The following is a 14602-nucleotide window of genomic DNA, read 5'->3' as shown; positions in this document are numbered from 1 at the left end:
GAAAGCACAGAGCCTATTTCTGAATTAAATCACTTCACTTTGCTGCCTTAAATTTGGTTTTCAGCAGCCCTGGAAACACCACATTATTTAATGACCTCTGCAAGTAGATTTTCACCGTTGAAGATCTTGCAGGTCTTTTTATCTCCCTGTGGTCTCTAAAGTTGCCTCAGAACAGCGCATAATACAAATGTGGAAGATGTAACAGTTTGCATACGTGACAAAAGCCACATTGGAAATAAACTCCTCCTTGTCCCTGCTCTTGAAATGGTATCTGAAACCACAAAGGAAACAAAACCAGGTGGCAGAGGACAGCTGGTACCACAAGGGGACCATGCCAATGCTGCTGAAAATCTGCATGACCTACAGAGCAGACAGCAATCTCTGAACTGGTCCCAATTCACTGCGGTATTTATTCACCACTTTACCTCAGAGAAACTCAAGATGTTCAGGGAGCTCCAAATGGGGAAGATCGATGGAAGAGATCCAAGAACGGTGAGCTGTGCACATCAAATGCTGTACCAAACCTTAGCAAAGAGCAGAGATTGATAGGCATCAGGAACACCACTATTTCATAATGGCTGTTTAGAAATTAAATCTTCTCTAGAATTCACTTTTATAAACAACCACCTTCACGCATCTTGGTCAGAGATTTCCATCACCCCTAAAAATCAGACTCTCCTTGTTGCCAAGACACACATATGCTAGTTAAATATTTTTAAAGTCAGATTTTTATTTAATTGTTTTCAAAAGAAACTGCCTCTACATTGACAGACAGGACAAAAAAAAAGCCAAAACAACAACCTAGAAACAAATAATCAGAAGAGAAGCCTTGATTTGGTATTCTCAGATACACACAGTCTCCTTTCTTTAAGACAGCCCTATCCTCTCCTAAACATTGGCCAGGAATAAAAAAGCTACATATCGCCGTTTAGAAACACTCAACAATTTTATTATTTATTCTGTTTGAGACATAGGAAAAAAATATTATGGGCAGGATGTTCAAAACCAAAATTTAAAGATAACTTTACAATCTTAAAATTAAAAGTACTCTCATTTTCAAAAAAAAAAGTGCCAAATCTATTAAGGAAATCAAAAATGAAACCTTAAGCTCTCAACTTTCCATTTCAAAAAAGGGAGTGCAAGACTTTTCATCTGAGGCTGTATAGCCCATGCAAGCTAGAGATAATAAGGCTGCTCACCAAACAATTCTGCATTCATTGCAAGTCTTTAATATCCATGCTTTGTTCTGAGTCATTGCTTTTCAGTTTTACAACCCATGAATGAAATTCTGACCCACACGAACTTAGAAAACATTCATTTTTTTGGTCCCTCCAAGACTTGTTTTCTTGGTAAAAACTGAGACAACCTATCTTTCTCATGGAAAATCCTTCCTCTGCAACCAAACTGTGCTATCAACCAAATGTCAGCTCTCCCATTTGCTACAGAATCCTTCAAAACCTAGAGCGTATCTATTTTGTCAGGTCTGTTATACCTATTCAAAACACATCTTATCAGACAACTCAACCGGCGCAATACCTTAATATGAATTTCAACAATGCTGTATGTATGTACTTCCTACACCTTGACTTTACTGCCATTAAGCTCACACTCCTATATCACATAATAATCAAAGGACAACAGAAATAGGCATGTAAACTTGACAAACTTAGTTCTTCAAACATTTCTTACTTACATTCTTCAGTAAGAAACTTTATGTAACATGATATTCATACAGCATGAAAACCTCCTTTGACTAGACTTTGTACTGATGCTTTTCCAGAACAATTGTCTTATGTCCTTGCTTTACTGAAATACATAATTCAACAGAAAAGAAACACATTCTTGGAATAGACAAGTGTCTCTGACAAGTGGGCTGTCTCTGGCTCTTGTCTCTAAGTTTCCACCTCTCCAGTTTTTATCACAGCTTTACACTGTCACCAAAAGGCTCCATTACTTCTGCTTCACCTTGAGAAAGCCTAGACCCTTAACACAGCTACAGATTATAGCCACAAGAGCTAAATTAAACTGAGGTCTGGCCACCTGAACATCTTTTTTTCCATAGCCATTGACAGAAGTTGAAACCTTATAACAATACATTTTCATCATGCTTATAAGTTTGAGAAGAGAAAACCAAAATGCATGAAATGAGTTCTTACTTAACTGGAGGAAACAACTATTTTCACTAATAAGAATCAAGTAAAGTATAATTTGATTTAGGATGCCAGTTCAGGTTAAAAAAAAAACATCCTCTCAAAACAGGCTTATTCATGTTTCAAGCAGGAAACATACAATCTAGATCAGCATGATAATAATAAAAAAAAAAAAAACTGCAGAAAGTGATTATACCATAAACCTCTCCCCCAGAGAACAGGGAACTCAAGGCAATTGTCAAACTGCATTGATTGTTCCACACAATTAAAATCTGGTTTACAGAATACAATCAGTCCTTAATAATAAAAATGTGTTAAAGTTGAGCTTAAAAATACTAAGTAAACAGCCTTTTCTCAGTGGCTGCAAGAAGGGTATGCCTGCCATATTTATAAATTCTAACTTTTGGGTTAAAAAAAAAAAAAATTCTGTTCCCAGGATTGTAAAGAAAATCTGTCAAATATAAAATGAGACAATGCCATCATTTGATGTCTACATACAGTCTGGGCATACTTGATAATTCTCATATGACAGCAACAGAAAATAACACATCTCTGGCTGCTACTCAGAACTACCAGGCAACACTAAATGGACAACTACCCTTATTCACTTCTGCAGGCTACTACTTTGGACAGTTACAAGAAGCAGCAAACACTGCAGTAAGTCCCGAGGGAGGAAAAAAAAGGGCAAACATTTCTGTTCCCATCTCCACCAGTCAATCTGAATGGCTTCAGATGCCTCCCATTGTAATTAAACAGCAAAAGAAAGAGACACATACCCACACTGCCCCTCCAAAAAATGTATCTTAGCATCCACTGTCATGCCAACAAGCACTGGGTTTGACACTCTGCCAAAGTACTACTCCAGAACAGGAGTCACCCCACTGGCTCCTATTTCTCAGCTCTGCCTAAAATTTTCAGGCTTTCAAATAAAATATGAAGGTGTTTCATTCTACTAGCTCATTCTCTCATTTTTCTCCAGTCACAGCAAATAATATTAAAAGATGTTATCTTCCCACCTGATGTCATCAGAGCACATATTACATTGGCTTTTCACCAGCCATCTGGTAAAGAAATTGGCAGAGAATGGCAAGAGGTCGTGCTTTTTTCTATGAATACCAGGCCTTTTTGTGATCATAGGGAATGCATGTGCAGCCTAAACCTTGTGCAGTACAGCTGGTGGACAAAGCTACAGGCTTGAAGCCAAAACTTTCACTCTCAGTACATTGTTTTTTGAATTATCATGGTAGCACTAGTTCCTAGAAATTCAATCATTAACCTCTCACTTTTATAATTAACATCCACTTATGGCTTGCTGTCTTCTAACTCAGAGACCCCAAGACACCTCCTGTACCTTTCCTTCATTCCAGAGCTAATTAGCATGCTGCTGAACTTAATACTGCCAAAGTGGACAATACCATGGCTTTGCCCTGGTGAATCTGAAGTCAGCATAACTTCCACAGAATCATAGAATGGTTTGGCTTGGAAGAGGTCTTAAAGACCAGCTAATTCCATGCCCACTGCCAGGGAACACCTTCCACTAGACCAGGTCACTCAAAGCCCTAACCAAACTTGAACAATTCCAGGGATGGAGTATCCACAATTTCTCTGGAAATTACCTTCTCTAGAACTTCTGGAAAGGCTATCTGACCCTTCCCCTTCTTAGCCACTCACTGATACCAGGTGCCTCCAACCCACCTGCCTTGATGTAAACAGTCATTAGGGTTGCAAATTAGGGAAGCAGTTTGGAAATACTCCAGAGAAGGTAAGGGAAAAGCAAGCTTAACACCAGTCAACTCCCAGATCCTGTTTGCTGTATGGCTGCACAAACAGTTGTGCTGCCACGAGGACAAAGCTGAGAGGAAGAAACAAGGGATTGAGGCTTGAAGAGGACAGGATCACTTTTCTCAGTAGCAGTGCCAACTTAGGCTGGCTCAAAGTCACTATAGCCGAAGATGGAAAATGAGATTGTCTGAAAATAACAGCTGTGAAAAATACTTTCTAAGTTACTACACAACATGGCCTCATATAACCACTATGAAACAGAACTGTGTAAAGAACTTGAAAGCATGCAAGGACAGCATCAATTCTATAATAAACAATTAAGAGCTTAGAAAGAAGACTTTCAGAGCTAGTGCCACTTGACTTTACCCACTCAGGATTAAGCTTTAGCACAGACCAACAGCTAGATACCCGCACAGGCTTAACTAACCAAGCCTGGGCAAATTGATAACAAGACTCAGGGTGGGGGGCAGGAAGGTGGGGGTGAGAATTCATCTTTTCCTTTTGGTACCTTAATAAAACCTTCCTGTTAATCAGACACTTGTGAATCACATCACTAGCGCTGCATTTACTACCCTCACTGTAGTTCAAAATCATGTGCTGAGTAACGCTCCTGGGATATATTCTTTATTAATGATAACAAAGTTAAAAAAAAATCTTAACAACTATAACTAAAAATTGAACAAGACACATTCACACTAACAACTTCCTTCAAAAGGAAGACTTTACCTACAGTATCAGTTTGATTTAATTCAATGCACATAAGGGCACTTTCCCCATGAGGAAAGGAGGAAATACATGGATAGAGCTGTCGTCAGAAACAGCCTTCCAAATGTAAATTTATGTAGTACTTTACACATTCACTGGAGTACTAGGGATTCACTATTTTAAAGCAAGATTGTTTTACAAACTCATGGTACCAGTACAGACCTACTCCAGAAATAAATTTGATTCAGCATCTTCTGCCAACAGCATGAACCTTAGTTTGCCTCAGTCCATACTGCCAAACTCCTAAAAGGACATTTGGGCTCCTCCCCGGCCAGAAAATGATCCCCTCCACGCTCTTGCTGCATGCTCTCCTGGCAGAGTAGAACCCACAGCAGTTGCCAACAAGTTAAGCACAGTTACCTCCACTTGGGATACTGCCTGTCCTTAAGCCACAGCTACGAATGCAATCTAAATGCCTCCATGCTCTCTCTGGAAGTTTGCTGCCTCAAATAAAAGGGCTAATATACCGAGAACTTTTCAGTAGTTTTCTTAATATTTCCCACCCTCCCCATTTAAGAAAACCCAAACAAACAAAGAAACCCTAGGAGCTGTTCAGTACATGCAGTAAGTCAGGTAACTTCCAACTGCAAGAGTCCTTCCTCCAGTTTGTGAAAGCTGAGGAGAAGGTATTCTGACTTACTCAACCAAAGGACTGTTATCAAAAGGCCTTTTTTCTTGCTGGCATCTTGCTAAATTGATTATCCAACCAACTTGTCCACCCATTATTGCTCACATACACTAAATCAGAAAGAAGTCTGCTGCACATTTGATGTGTTAGCCAAAGCCGGCTAGATAGGAAAATACAATCTTACTGTTAGGTCTTTTTTTCCAGTTGGCACTTGATCAAAAATGTCCCCACCCAAACCTTGCCTTGCTGTAGCACTACTGCATATGCCTGAGCACGGCCAGGTGTCCTTAGCGTGACCCGTGAGCACGACAGGACCCGCTGGTCACGAACGATCGCTTCTGTACCAAGGGGGTCTGAGGAAAAGCACCATTCCCCGCTATTCCATTCCCGTCCGGCATTGACAGCACCGCTGGGACGCTTTAACACAAGTCCTGCCTCCTGATCGTAGAGCAAACCGTGCCCTTGCCACTGAGCTGCTGCAGGATGCGAGGCCTCCCCACGGAGGATGGCCCGGGAAGAAAGGGGCTCCATGTCGCCGGGCACTGCGTTCCGCAGAGGCTGATACCCCGGCCTGGCAGGGGCTGGCAATGCACCCCATGGCCAGGCAGGGCTCTGTGTCCCCACCACCCCCTCTTTCCGCGGAACCCAAGGGCGCTGCAGCCGCCTGAGCTGGAGGGGCACACCGGGACGAGTCCGGCGGGCACGGCCGGCCCCGGGCGGGCTCCCCCGCGCCCCAGGTGGGCGTGCGGAGGTTGCGGACCCACAGCGCCCCGCAGGCAGCACCCTGCCCCGCCCGGGCACACCGGCCCCGCCATGGCTGCGGAGCGCCTGGGGTCCCGTCCGGCGAGGAGAGGAGCCAAGCGGGGAGATCCCGGGGAGCGCCCCCGCCCCCTATCCCCACTCGCCTGGTTGGGGTCGGTGGCCCGGAAGACGTGGCAGGCCATAGGGGAGTCAGGGTTGTCGGGCTGCGCCTTGATCAGGTAGGCGAAGTAGGTGAGGTCGTGGCTGTTGTGGATGAAGCGGGCGATGTGCTGCGCCTTGTGCTCGAAGATGAAGACGGCGGGCGCGGGGCTGGCGGGGCGGCCGGGGCCGGCGGGGCCGGGGCCGGCGGGCACGCAGCGCAGCGTGGGCGAGCCCAGTAGCAGCAGCACCTCGCGGGCCGGCACCCCGCTGCCCGGGGCGCCGCAGGGCTCCTGCCGCTGGCCGCGGCGGCGGATCTCGGCCACCAGCCATGGCAGCATAGGCAGTGTGGTCCGCCTATCCAGGCACGATGAGCCCACATACCACAACCTGAAGCGCTTCTCCCCCGGCGGCGCCGGCTGCGGCTCGGGCTCGGGCTCCAGGGGGTGGGAGAGCGGCTCGCCCTCCCCTCGCTTCTCCATGGCTGGTGTCGGGCGCAGGACGCGGAGCTCCGCGGCCGCTTCCCCCGGCGCCAGGTGCAGCCGGCGGGGCCTGCGCTCGGCCGGGGCCGCCGCTAAACGCGCATCCCGCCGGGCACGTCCCCGCCGCCGCGCCGCCTCCTGCCTGCCCACGCGGGGTCAGCCCGCGGGGCGGGGAAGGACGGCCGAGACACCCCACTCCTCCTCCTCCTCAACGCCCCGGGGCGGAGCGGCGGGGCTACGCCCCGAGCGGGCTCCGAGACCTGGCCACCCCCGGCTCAGGGGCGGGACAGCCCCGCCAAGCCGAGCCCCAAAGGAAAACACAACGTGCGCTCCGCTCCCGGTTCTCCCGTATGCTGCCGGCCTCCCTGCGGCCGCGGGCGCTGGGCTTTGCCTGCGGCTCGCAGCGTGGCTGGCCGTGAAGGGAGAGGCAGGAGGAGGAGATCCGCAAGGGGAGGAAGGTCGCCGAACGGCGGAGAGGAGGAGGTGGGGAGGCTGCCGGGCCCGCCCCCACGCCCCGTTCGCAGAAGCTCCCGAGCGCTGTCTGAGTTGGTTTTGATTCAGACGAGTCAGGAGTCGCTGGGGAGAAGGGTCTCGGCAAGGAGGGAGTCCCGGGGCACCTCCTGCCTGCGGCAGCTTCGCTCCCACGGCCGCCTGTGCCCTGGCTGGTTCTCTGCTGCGAGGAGAAGCAGCCGCGCCGCAGCCGTGCCTACGGCAGCCTCCCCTGCGCACTGCTGAGTCAAGAGTTTAATTACGGCTGATTTTAACTCTCTTTTTCTTCCCCCTAAGCTTGTGCTTCGTCCTTGAGCTTTTAATCGGGGGGGTTTTCCTCGTCGCTATCGCGATAACATCTCTTGTCAACGACAAATCCGCCACATAGTGTAGATGTTAGTAACTAGCCTCCTCCAGCTGAGAAAGTAGCTGGACAAGGCTTTGCCAGCCATACAGCATCCGTATCCTTTCAGTAATTGCCAATTGTAGCGACTGTTTCAATCTGTAGCAGCAGCGGTGGTAACTCCCAGTACACTTTGTTATGGCCACTGTTTTAACCCTGCCTACAAATAAAAAAAATCTGTAGCTTGAGCTGAAGAGCTGCTCTGTGTAATTTGAAACTGCATGATTATTTGTGCAGAGAAGGGTCATGTAGCGCTCAGGTCACAGCCCACAGTAGTCTGAACTGACAAAAACTGTCGCATTTGCAGTATTTTCATACTATTACAAACCACTCTGCTCATTTCCTGAGCAAACAATTTTGCTCTGTTTTTTTTCCCAGTTTAACCATCTAGTTTATGCATTCTGGTTTATCGGTTGTAAATTTTAATTTAATATTGTTGTTTGGTAAGACCTCAAATATATATTCTCTCATGGCATCCTACAACCCTTAAGGGACATCCTACAATGTCCTCAGGACAGAGGAGCTAATGCAAAAAGTCTTCTGCAGGCTGAATATGTTCATATGAATATGAACCATCTTTAATATGTACTACAGTGGTACAAGTCAAAGTCAGACAGGACTTGCTTTCCCAAACTGACTGTTTTCATACTTGATCATCTGAACTACATTGTTGTACAGTAGATTTTACAACCAGGGTAATTAGAAGTATAATGGCCAAACTTTGTGGATCACAAACCGAAAAAATTTCTTCTCCCTTAGTCCGGAATTAGTATTAATCCTTTGGCTGGGAATGGTATTTAAGATTTTGTGCAACAGCATTGCAGATTTGTGATGACAATCACAAATGACAATTTGTGAGCCTCTCACCAGTGCACCTGGAAGAAGAGCTATTTGCTTTCTGGCAGTGCTGGCACGGGTTTAATGCTGCAGTGAGCTGCTCCTTTTCTGCCAGTTCAGTTCTGTGAGCCGCCTCTAATTGAAGTGACAGCGCTTGTAGAGAGAGCGCAGTTGGCACAAAGGGAACGGGAATGATGGCTCAGGGTGAAGGGAGCAGCGAGGCTACTCGCCCCTTCTGGCTACGCTTGGTTAGACCATTCATCTAGAGCGTGAAGCTGCAGCTCAGTCACTTGAGCACAAAGACCGATTTAACCTACCTGGGAAGTGAACTGAACACTGAGCTTGCCCTAGAACAGAGGCAGAACCCCCTCATACATTCTTCTGCAATTGTTTCAGATGGGATAATCATTAAATTACTCCAGTGAAGCAGCCTAAGGGGGAGGCTGCAACATACTGAATAGCTACAGCTGCTTACCAACACCATCTCTGGGACTACTAGATCCCTTCTGGTTTATGTTGGTATATTAACTACCAAAACCAGTTTGTGGACAGCTACCTAGGCTTTTAGGTGCTATGGCAATAAATATTTAATAATAATCAGGAAATTTGAAGACAATCATGTAAACACATTAAAATAGCAAAAGAAATCTTTTAAGCTATTACAGGTGCCTTGGTGTTCTCGCATCATACAAATGGAACAAGAAATCTTCCCTTAAAGATGTTACAGAGATGTATTTTCAGCTGATAAGGATGCAGTTCAATTACTCCAAATTATCAGGTAGAAATTAAATTCTAAAATGTGAAAAATGAATGTGAAACTCTGCAATTGTCACCACTGCGCTTGTTTTGTAAAGCTATTTGGTTTTTCCTTCTGTTGGGCTATTTGCATAATATGGTATGTTATCTGGTTATTTTGACTTAATTTTTATTACTGAATTCTTTATACAAATCCCTTAGAAGATGAAATTAATTTATATAAATGCTACCACTAATATTTTAAGTATCTTTAAATCAAATTCTCAGATGTTCATCCAAAGTTTTCTTGCTTTCTGTTTCAGCTTTTTACGTCTCTATGAATCGATTCTTCGTAGTAATCCCTTTTAGCTGTCCATTACTTTTATCCATTTACTTCATCATTTCTTATCCTTTAATCTGCCTAACATTTTTTATCCCCTTACCTTATTAACAGTGTTTCAGTAGGAAGTAATTTCTTTAGTTATGTAACTTTTCTTCTTAAAGTTGGTCCCCTCTTCTCATTTCTTTTCAGTTGTAAGATTTCATGTACCTTTAAGTTAAAAATTCCAATTTCTCTCATATTGAGAACAGTGCTCCTTAGTCCATGACATCAGACATGCCTCTCATGTAATTTCTAGAGTTTAAACTATTATGGTAACAAAAGTACCTTTCTCTAATTATTTGCACAATGTAGTTAGGAATTAGCATAAAATATATAATCCTTATGGCACAGTTAATGGGAATCAAAAACTGTAGGACAGAGAAGAAAGCAACTTTCCACAGAGCTTTGAAAATACATGTCTGTTCTTGATGAAAGAACAGTTTCACCCCAGATCATCCCAGACAGAAGTGTAAATGCAGCACCCATGCCAAAGACATGACAGATGAAGTCACTGGTGAGGAGCCACAGTTTTATTAACAATTCCTTTATTATTCCTTTACTATTATTATTATCATTAGCATTAGCTTTGGCCAAGCTTCTTGAAACGATTGTAAAATCCAAAGGGACCACCCTATTGGAAGATCTGAAGTCCATAAAGTACTATGGGCAATAATTGCCATAGCATGTGCTGCAAGTGAAACCAACCACAGACCCAATCAGACTTTTTTGAATTGTTGATAACTTGCCATTGTTTTTTTGTTCCAAACATAGACATAAGATGCAAAACCTCTTAAAGTAAGGGATATTACTGAAGTGTCCAAACACAGATAAAGGTAACTAAATGTAAGTGTCTCTGAACATTTTGGATTTGATATGCTTGTCAGTGGAGTACTACATGTATAGGTTATTTTTCCAAATAGAACAGAGAATGTATTTTCTTTCTGTTTATTAGAGGAAGTATGTTTAGTTCTCTAAGACCATACCTTGCTAATACATGCTTTTTCTGCACATGGCACCACAGCAGCCATTTCATATGTCATATCTGGGTCTTCAGTTCATACTCAGTGTTAAAGGATTTAGACCTGCAAAATGGTAAGCAACCACAGCTCTCAGTAACTTCTTAAGCAGCAGAGACCTCAGTATCTCACATGATCACACTGTTAATTGCAAGTAATTATCCATCCCCTTAAGCTTCCTAACCACAATTTTAATTGCAGAAAAAATATTATTAGAGGAGCTATAGGCTTGACTTTACAATCCCATAATTTATGCATAACTTCAGTCACCTTGAAATATTATTTCAGTAATACGCCCTGAAGCTAGAATTGCTTCTGATTCAATTGCTTTTCTAAGAATGATCCCACTTAACTGTCTGGGAATTCAAGGTCCATTTCCATATTTACTTTATTGTTTTAGTTTAAACTAGTCATATTTTATTTTACTTTCAGATCACCTTTTTTTTTCAGATCTGAGATACAGGTATTTTTACTTTAAAAACTATTTAATTAATTTAAACTACCTGGTCTTATTTGATGACTATACTGAAATAACTTCTGGAAATACAGTTGAAGTACTAGAAAGTTCAGTAGACTGGACATATTACCAGGGCTTTAAGCTTTAGCTGCTAGAGAAACTATGGTGCCTCTTCTTTTAAAGTACATAAAAAAACCTCACTTGAAATAATGAAAATTGTATATTTTGCAGGGTGTATAAAGATTACAATAGTTTGAAATGCAATGCCAAAGTTTTGAATAAGACATATTGGTCTTGCAGAGATATGTCAATAGCAGAGGACAATTGCTGCAATTTTTAAACAATAAAAAATGATGAAAAATTAATCTGATAAGAGGTGGGTCGGTTTTAGTGTTTTCTTCTTAAATGGCACTAATCTTTTTTGATCAAAATGACAGACTGAATTTGTTCTGCCAACAAGACCCACTCCAAAACAGATTTAGGGGAACTGGAATGAACAAAGTTCACAAGAGAATAATCCCTAGCTAGAAATTAATAAACATCTCTAGAACTTAAAGCAACCTGGCACATTTTATGTCTGTGTTCAGTGTATTGTTATTCAATTTAATGTAGCACTGATGAGGAGAAACTATTCATTAAATTATTATACTTCTCTTCAAAGAGAAATTTGACTGGGGAAAGATTTTTACTTAAGTCATTTTTTCATATCACAATCATCCCATGAAACTTTCCAGCACAGCAGACTTTGAATCCAGTGAAGAACCACAACACATTTTATTTAAAACTAAGTTTTAATCTAGAGTCCTATGTGATCACAGCATCTTTCCATGCAGAAGTATTTGAAATTTGTTGGAGTTTTTTGTTTTGGGTTTTTTTAATAGGTCTCCTGCCCCGCAAACTGCATCACATCAGCTTACTAGAATCCCTGTTGAGGTAATACTGAGTTTGGTAGCTGCCAGCAGCTCAGATCAGCTGCAAAGCTAGTTACTGCAGGAGATAGAGCAACTTCTGCAACAAGAACTTCCATATTCCCTATTATTTCTTTTGTAAAAAATGAGCCATTTACTTCTCTACTATTCCCCAGTCACTGCAGTAACAGTAACATACAAAAAAGGAGGAAGAAGAGATGAAGCACTGTGACCACTGGAGTCTACTTCTCTCCCTAACAGTGCCTGCTACATCTACCTCATTTGTGATTGGGAAGGGATCCTGGTCTGCTCCAGTCCTCTAGCAATGGAAACTAAAGCAGAATTCCTTGTCATTGCCAAAGTTAAAAAGAACACATTGATATTATGTCACAAATATATTATTACAAAGGATGAACCACAGGCTAGAAAGGTTTGCAAATCTGGACTATAGTGCAGAAATAACACAGAAGAGAGGATGCTTTGGAAGGCAAGAATACTCTAAAGGGCACAAATTATGTCTCTTCAAGAGGAAAATGCAAATACCATTATGATTTCAAGTGTATTCAAGTGTTATTGCAGCTTCTCCACTTCGTACTGTATGTGTGGTAAAAGAAGGTACAACTTAGCATGAACAGCAGGGCACCAGTAGGCCCAACACAATACCAAGAATGGTGCCAGTGTAGCTGCTAACATTAAAAAAAAGAACAGATGGGAACTCCTTAATCCTCTTTCTCATCGTCCTTGACTCTCTCCTAGGTAAATCGACATCTGTTGTCTTGACTCAGTTGGCTGCTCAGTATCTCTCATCTCCCCACTCTGCCAACTGTGAGAAGCAGCATGGCACAGCACACCAGTGATTCATGCCAGACATGCATTACAGTCCTCATTTTAAATGGAAACTTCAGTACCATTCTCAAGCTTCATGTCTGGGTGCAGCATCCAGGACTTCCCTGCTCAGCAGCATCACTGGGAAGAGAGCCTGTCTTGCTTTAATTTGGGCAAGTTCTCAGATGAATATTTTTTTACAAACACCTGTAAACTGACAAAGACTCAGCAGCAATGACATTCATGGGAAACAGAAAAATTCTTTTCAGCTTCAATAATACCAAGAACATCTGAAAATTACTCTTCAGATTCAGAGGTAATTCACAGGGGAATTCAGCACCCAGACCACTTTCAGTGGTATTCCTAAATGTGGCACAAATACACTGATAACTAGACTGCATAACAGAATACTGAAGAAGAATTTTAGAGTGGTCAAACAGCATGAAAACCTTGGACAGACAAATGCAAATGCTTTTTCTATTATCAAGATACAGATCTAGAAAAATCTCCTTGAAAGATGTATAAACAGGGAAAAGAGTAAAATGAGAACAGGCCCCAAATGCAATATGATACTATTTGAAGACCAAGTCATAATGCAGAAATGTTAGTATAATTAAGTTACAGATTAAAACTGCTGCAAATATGCAGTGTATGGTATGTATTCTGTTATCCTTAAAATGCTGAATGTTGTTTATGTAACTGGAAATCTTTGTGCTCATCTTGATAATAATAAAAAAAAAACTAAGTTTGTTTCCCTGTTGTTCTTATATTATTTCTCTAGAGTCCCATATTGTTATTAGATTTCTAAAGTCCATACCTCTCTGGTGTATTCTCATGGCTGCAGATCTTCACAGCATGGACTCCTTTTTCTGCACGCTGTTCTCTCTCTGGTCAGGGCTCCTCCAAGGCTCTCCCTGACTGGCTATCCCGCCCCCTTTTATCCTGGTCATCTTCATCGGTTACAGCTGCAGCCCAATTAAGGACATCGCAGCTGCAGCCCATCGAGGGCAACCAGGACCTCTGGGGCAAAGCCTCTATACAGATATTTAAATACAATACATATCCTCTACTATATTTCCCCCTTTGTTTTTACTTAAGTTAACAGTTGTACAGATGTTTAAATACAATACATTTTCTCATGACTCACAGGTCATGTACAACACCCACATTCTCCCATGACTCACAGGCCATGTATAACCCACATAGCTCCTTGCTCAAAGGCCATACTCTTTCACAGCTCCCTGACCCAAAGGCTATGTTCCGTCGCAGCTCTTGGCCGCCACAGCTCTCAGCTGTCTTATCTTCTGCTAGCAACCACCGCAGCTCTTGGCTGTTCCGTCGCAGCTCTTGGCCGCCACAGCTCTCGGCTGTCTTATGTTCTGTTAACTATCACGTCGGGGTCACCACTTGTCGTTCTTCTATTATTTCTCTAGAGAGTCCCATATTGTTATTATATTTCTAGAGTCCATACCTCTCTGGTGTATTCTCATGGCTGCAGATCTTCACAGCATGGACTCCTTCTTCTGCACGCTGTTCTCTCTCTGGTCAGGGCTCCTCCAAGGCTCTCCCTGACTGGCTTTCCCGCCCCCTTTTATCCTGGTCATCTTCATCGGTTACAGCTGCAGCCCAATTAAGGACATCGCAGCTGCAGCCCATCGAGGGCAACCAGGACCTCTGGGGCAAAGCCTCTATACAGATATTTAAATACAATACATATCCTCTACTATATTTCCCCCTTTGTTTTTACTTAAGTTAACAGTTGTACAGATGTTTAAATACAATACATTTTCTCATGACTCACAGGTCATGTACAACACCCACATTCTCCCATGACTCACAGGCC

The 14602-nt window shown here is 43.2% G+C and overlaps 1 protein-coding gene across 2 annotated transcripts in view; it reads right to left on the bottom strand.

Annotated features, from left to right (window-relative positions):
• TBC1D4 (TBC1 domain family member 4) overlaps positions 1-6803 on the bottom strand; it is a 98814-nt gene extending 92011 nt beyond the window's left edge. For both annotated transcript variants that reach the window (XM_036393314.2, XM_036393332.2), the window contains exon 1: positions 6231-6803. In XM_036393314.2, the coding sequence (XP_036249207.1) occupies positions 6231-6707 (477 nt within the window). In that variant the 5' untranslated portion in view covers positions 6708-6803. The remainder of the gene's footprint in view (positions 1-6230) is intronic.
• Positions 6804-14602: the final 7799 nt, after the last annotated feature.

This window comes from Molothrus ater, chromosome 2 (assembly GCF_012460135.2).
Source record: "Molothrus ater isolate BHLD 08-10-18 breed brown headed cowbird chromosome 2, BPBGC_Mater_1.1, whole genome shotgun sequence".
In the NCBI taxonomy this organism is placed as follows: domain Eukaryota; kingdom Metazoa; phylum Chordata; class Aves; order Passeriformes; family Icteridae; genus Molothrus; species Molothrus ater.
The sequence above is the reverse complement of the archived record's forward strand: the minus strand, read 5'-3'. Positions and strand labels throughout refer to the sequence as shown.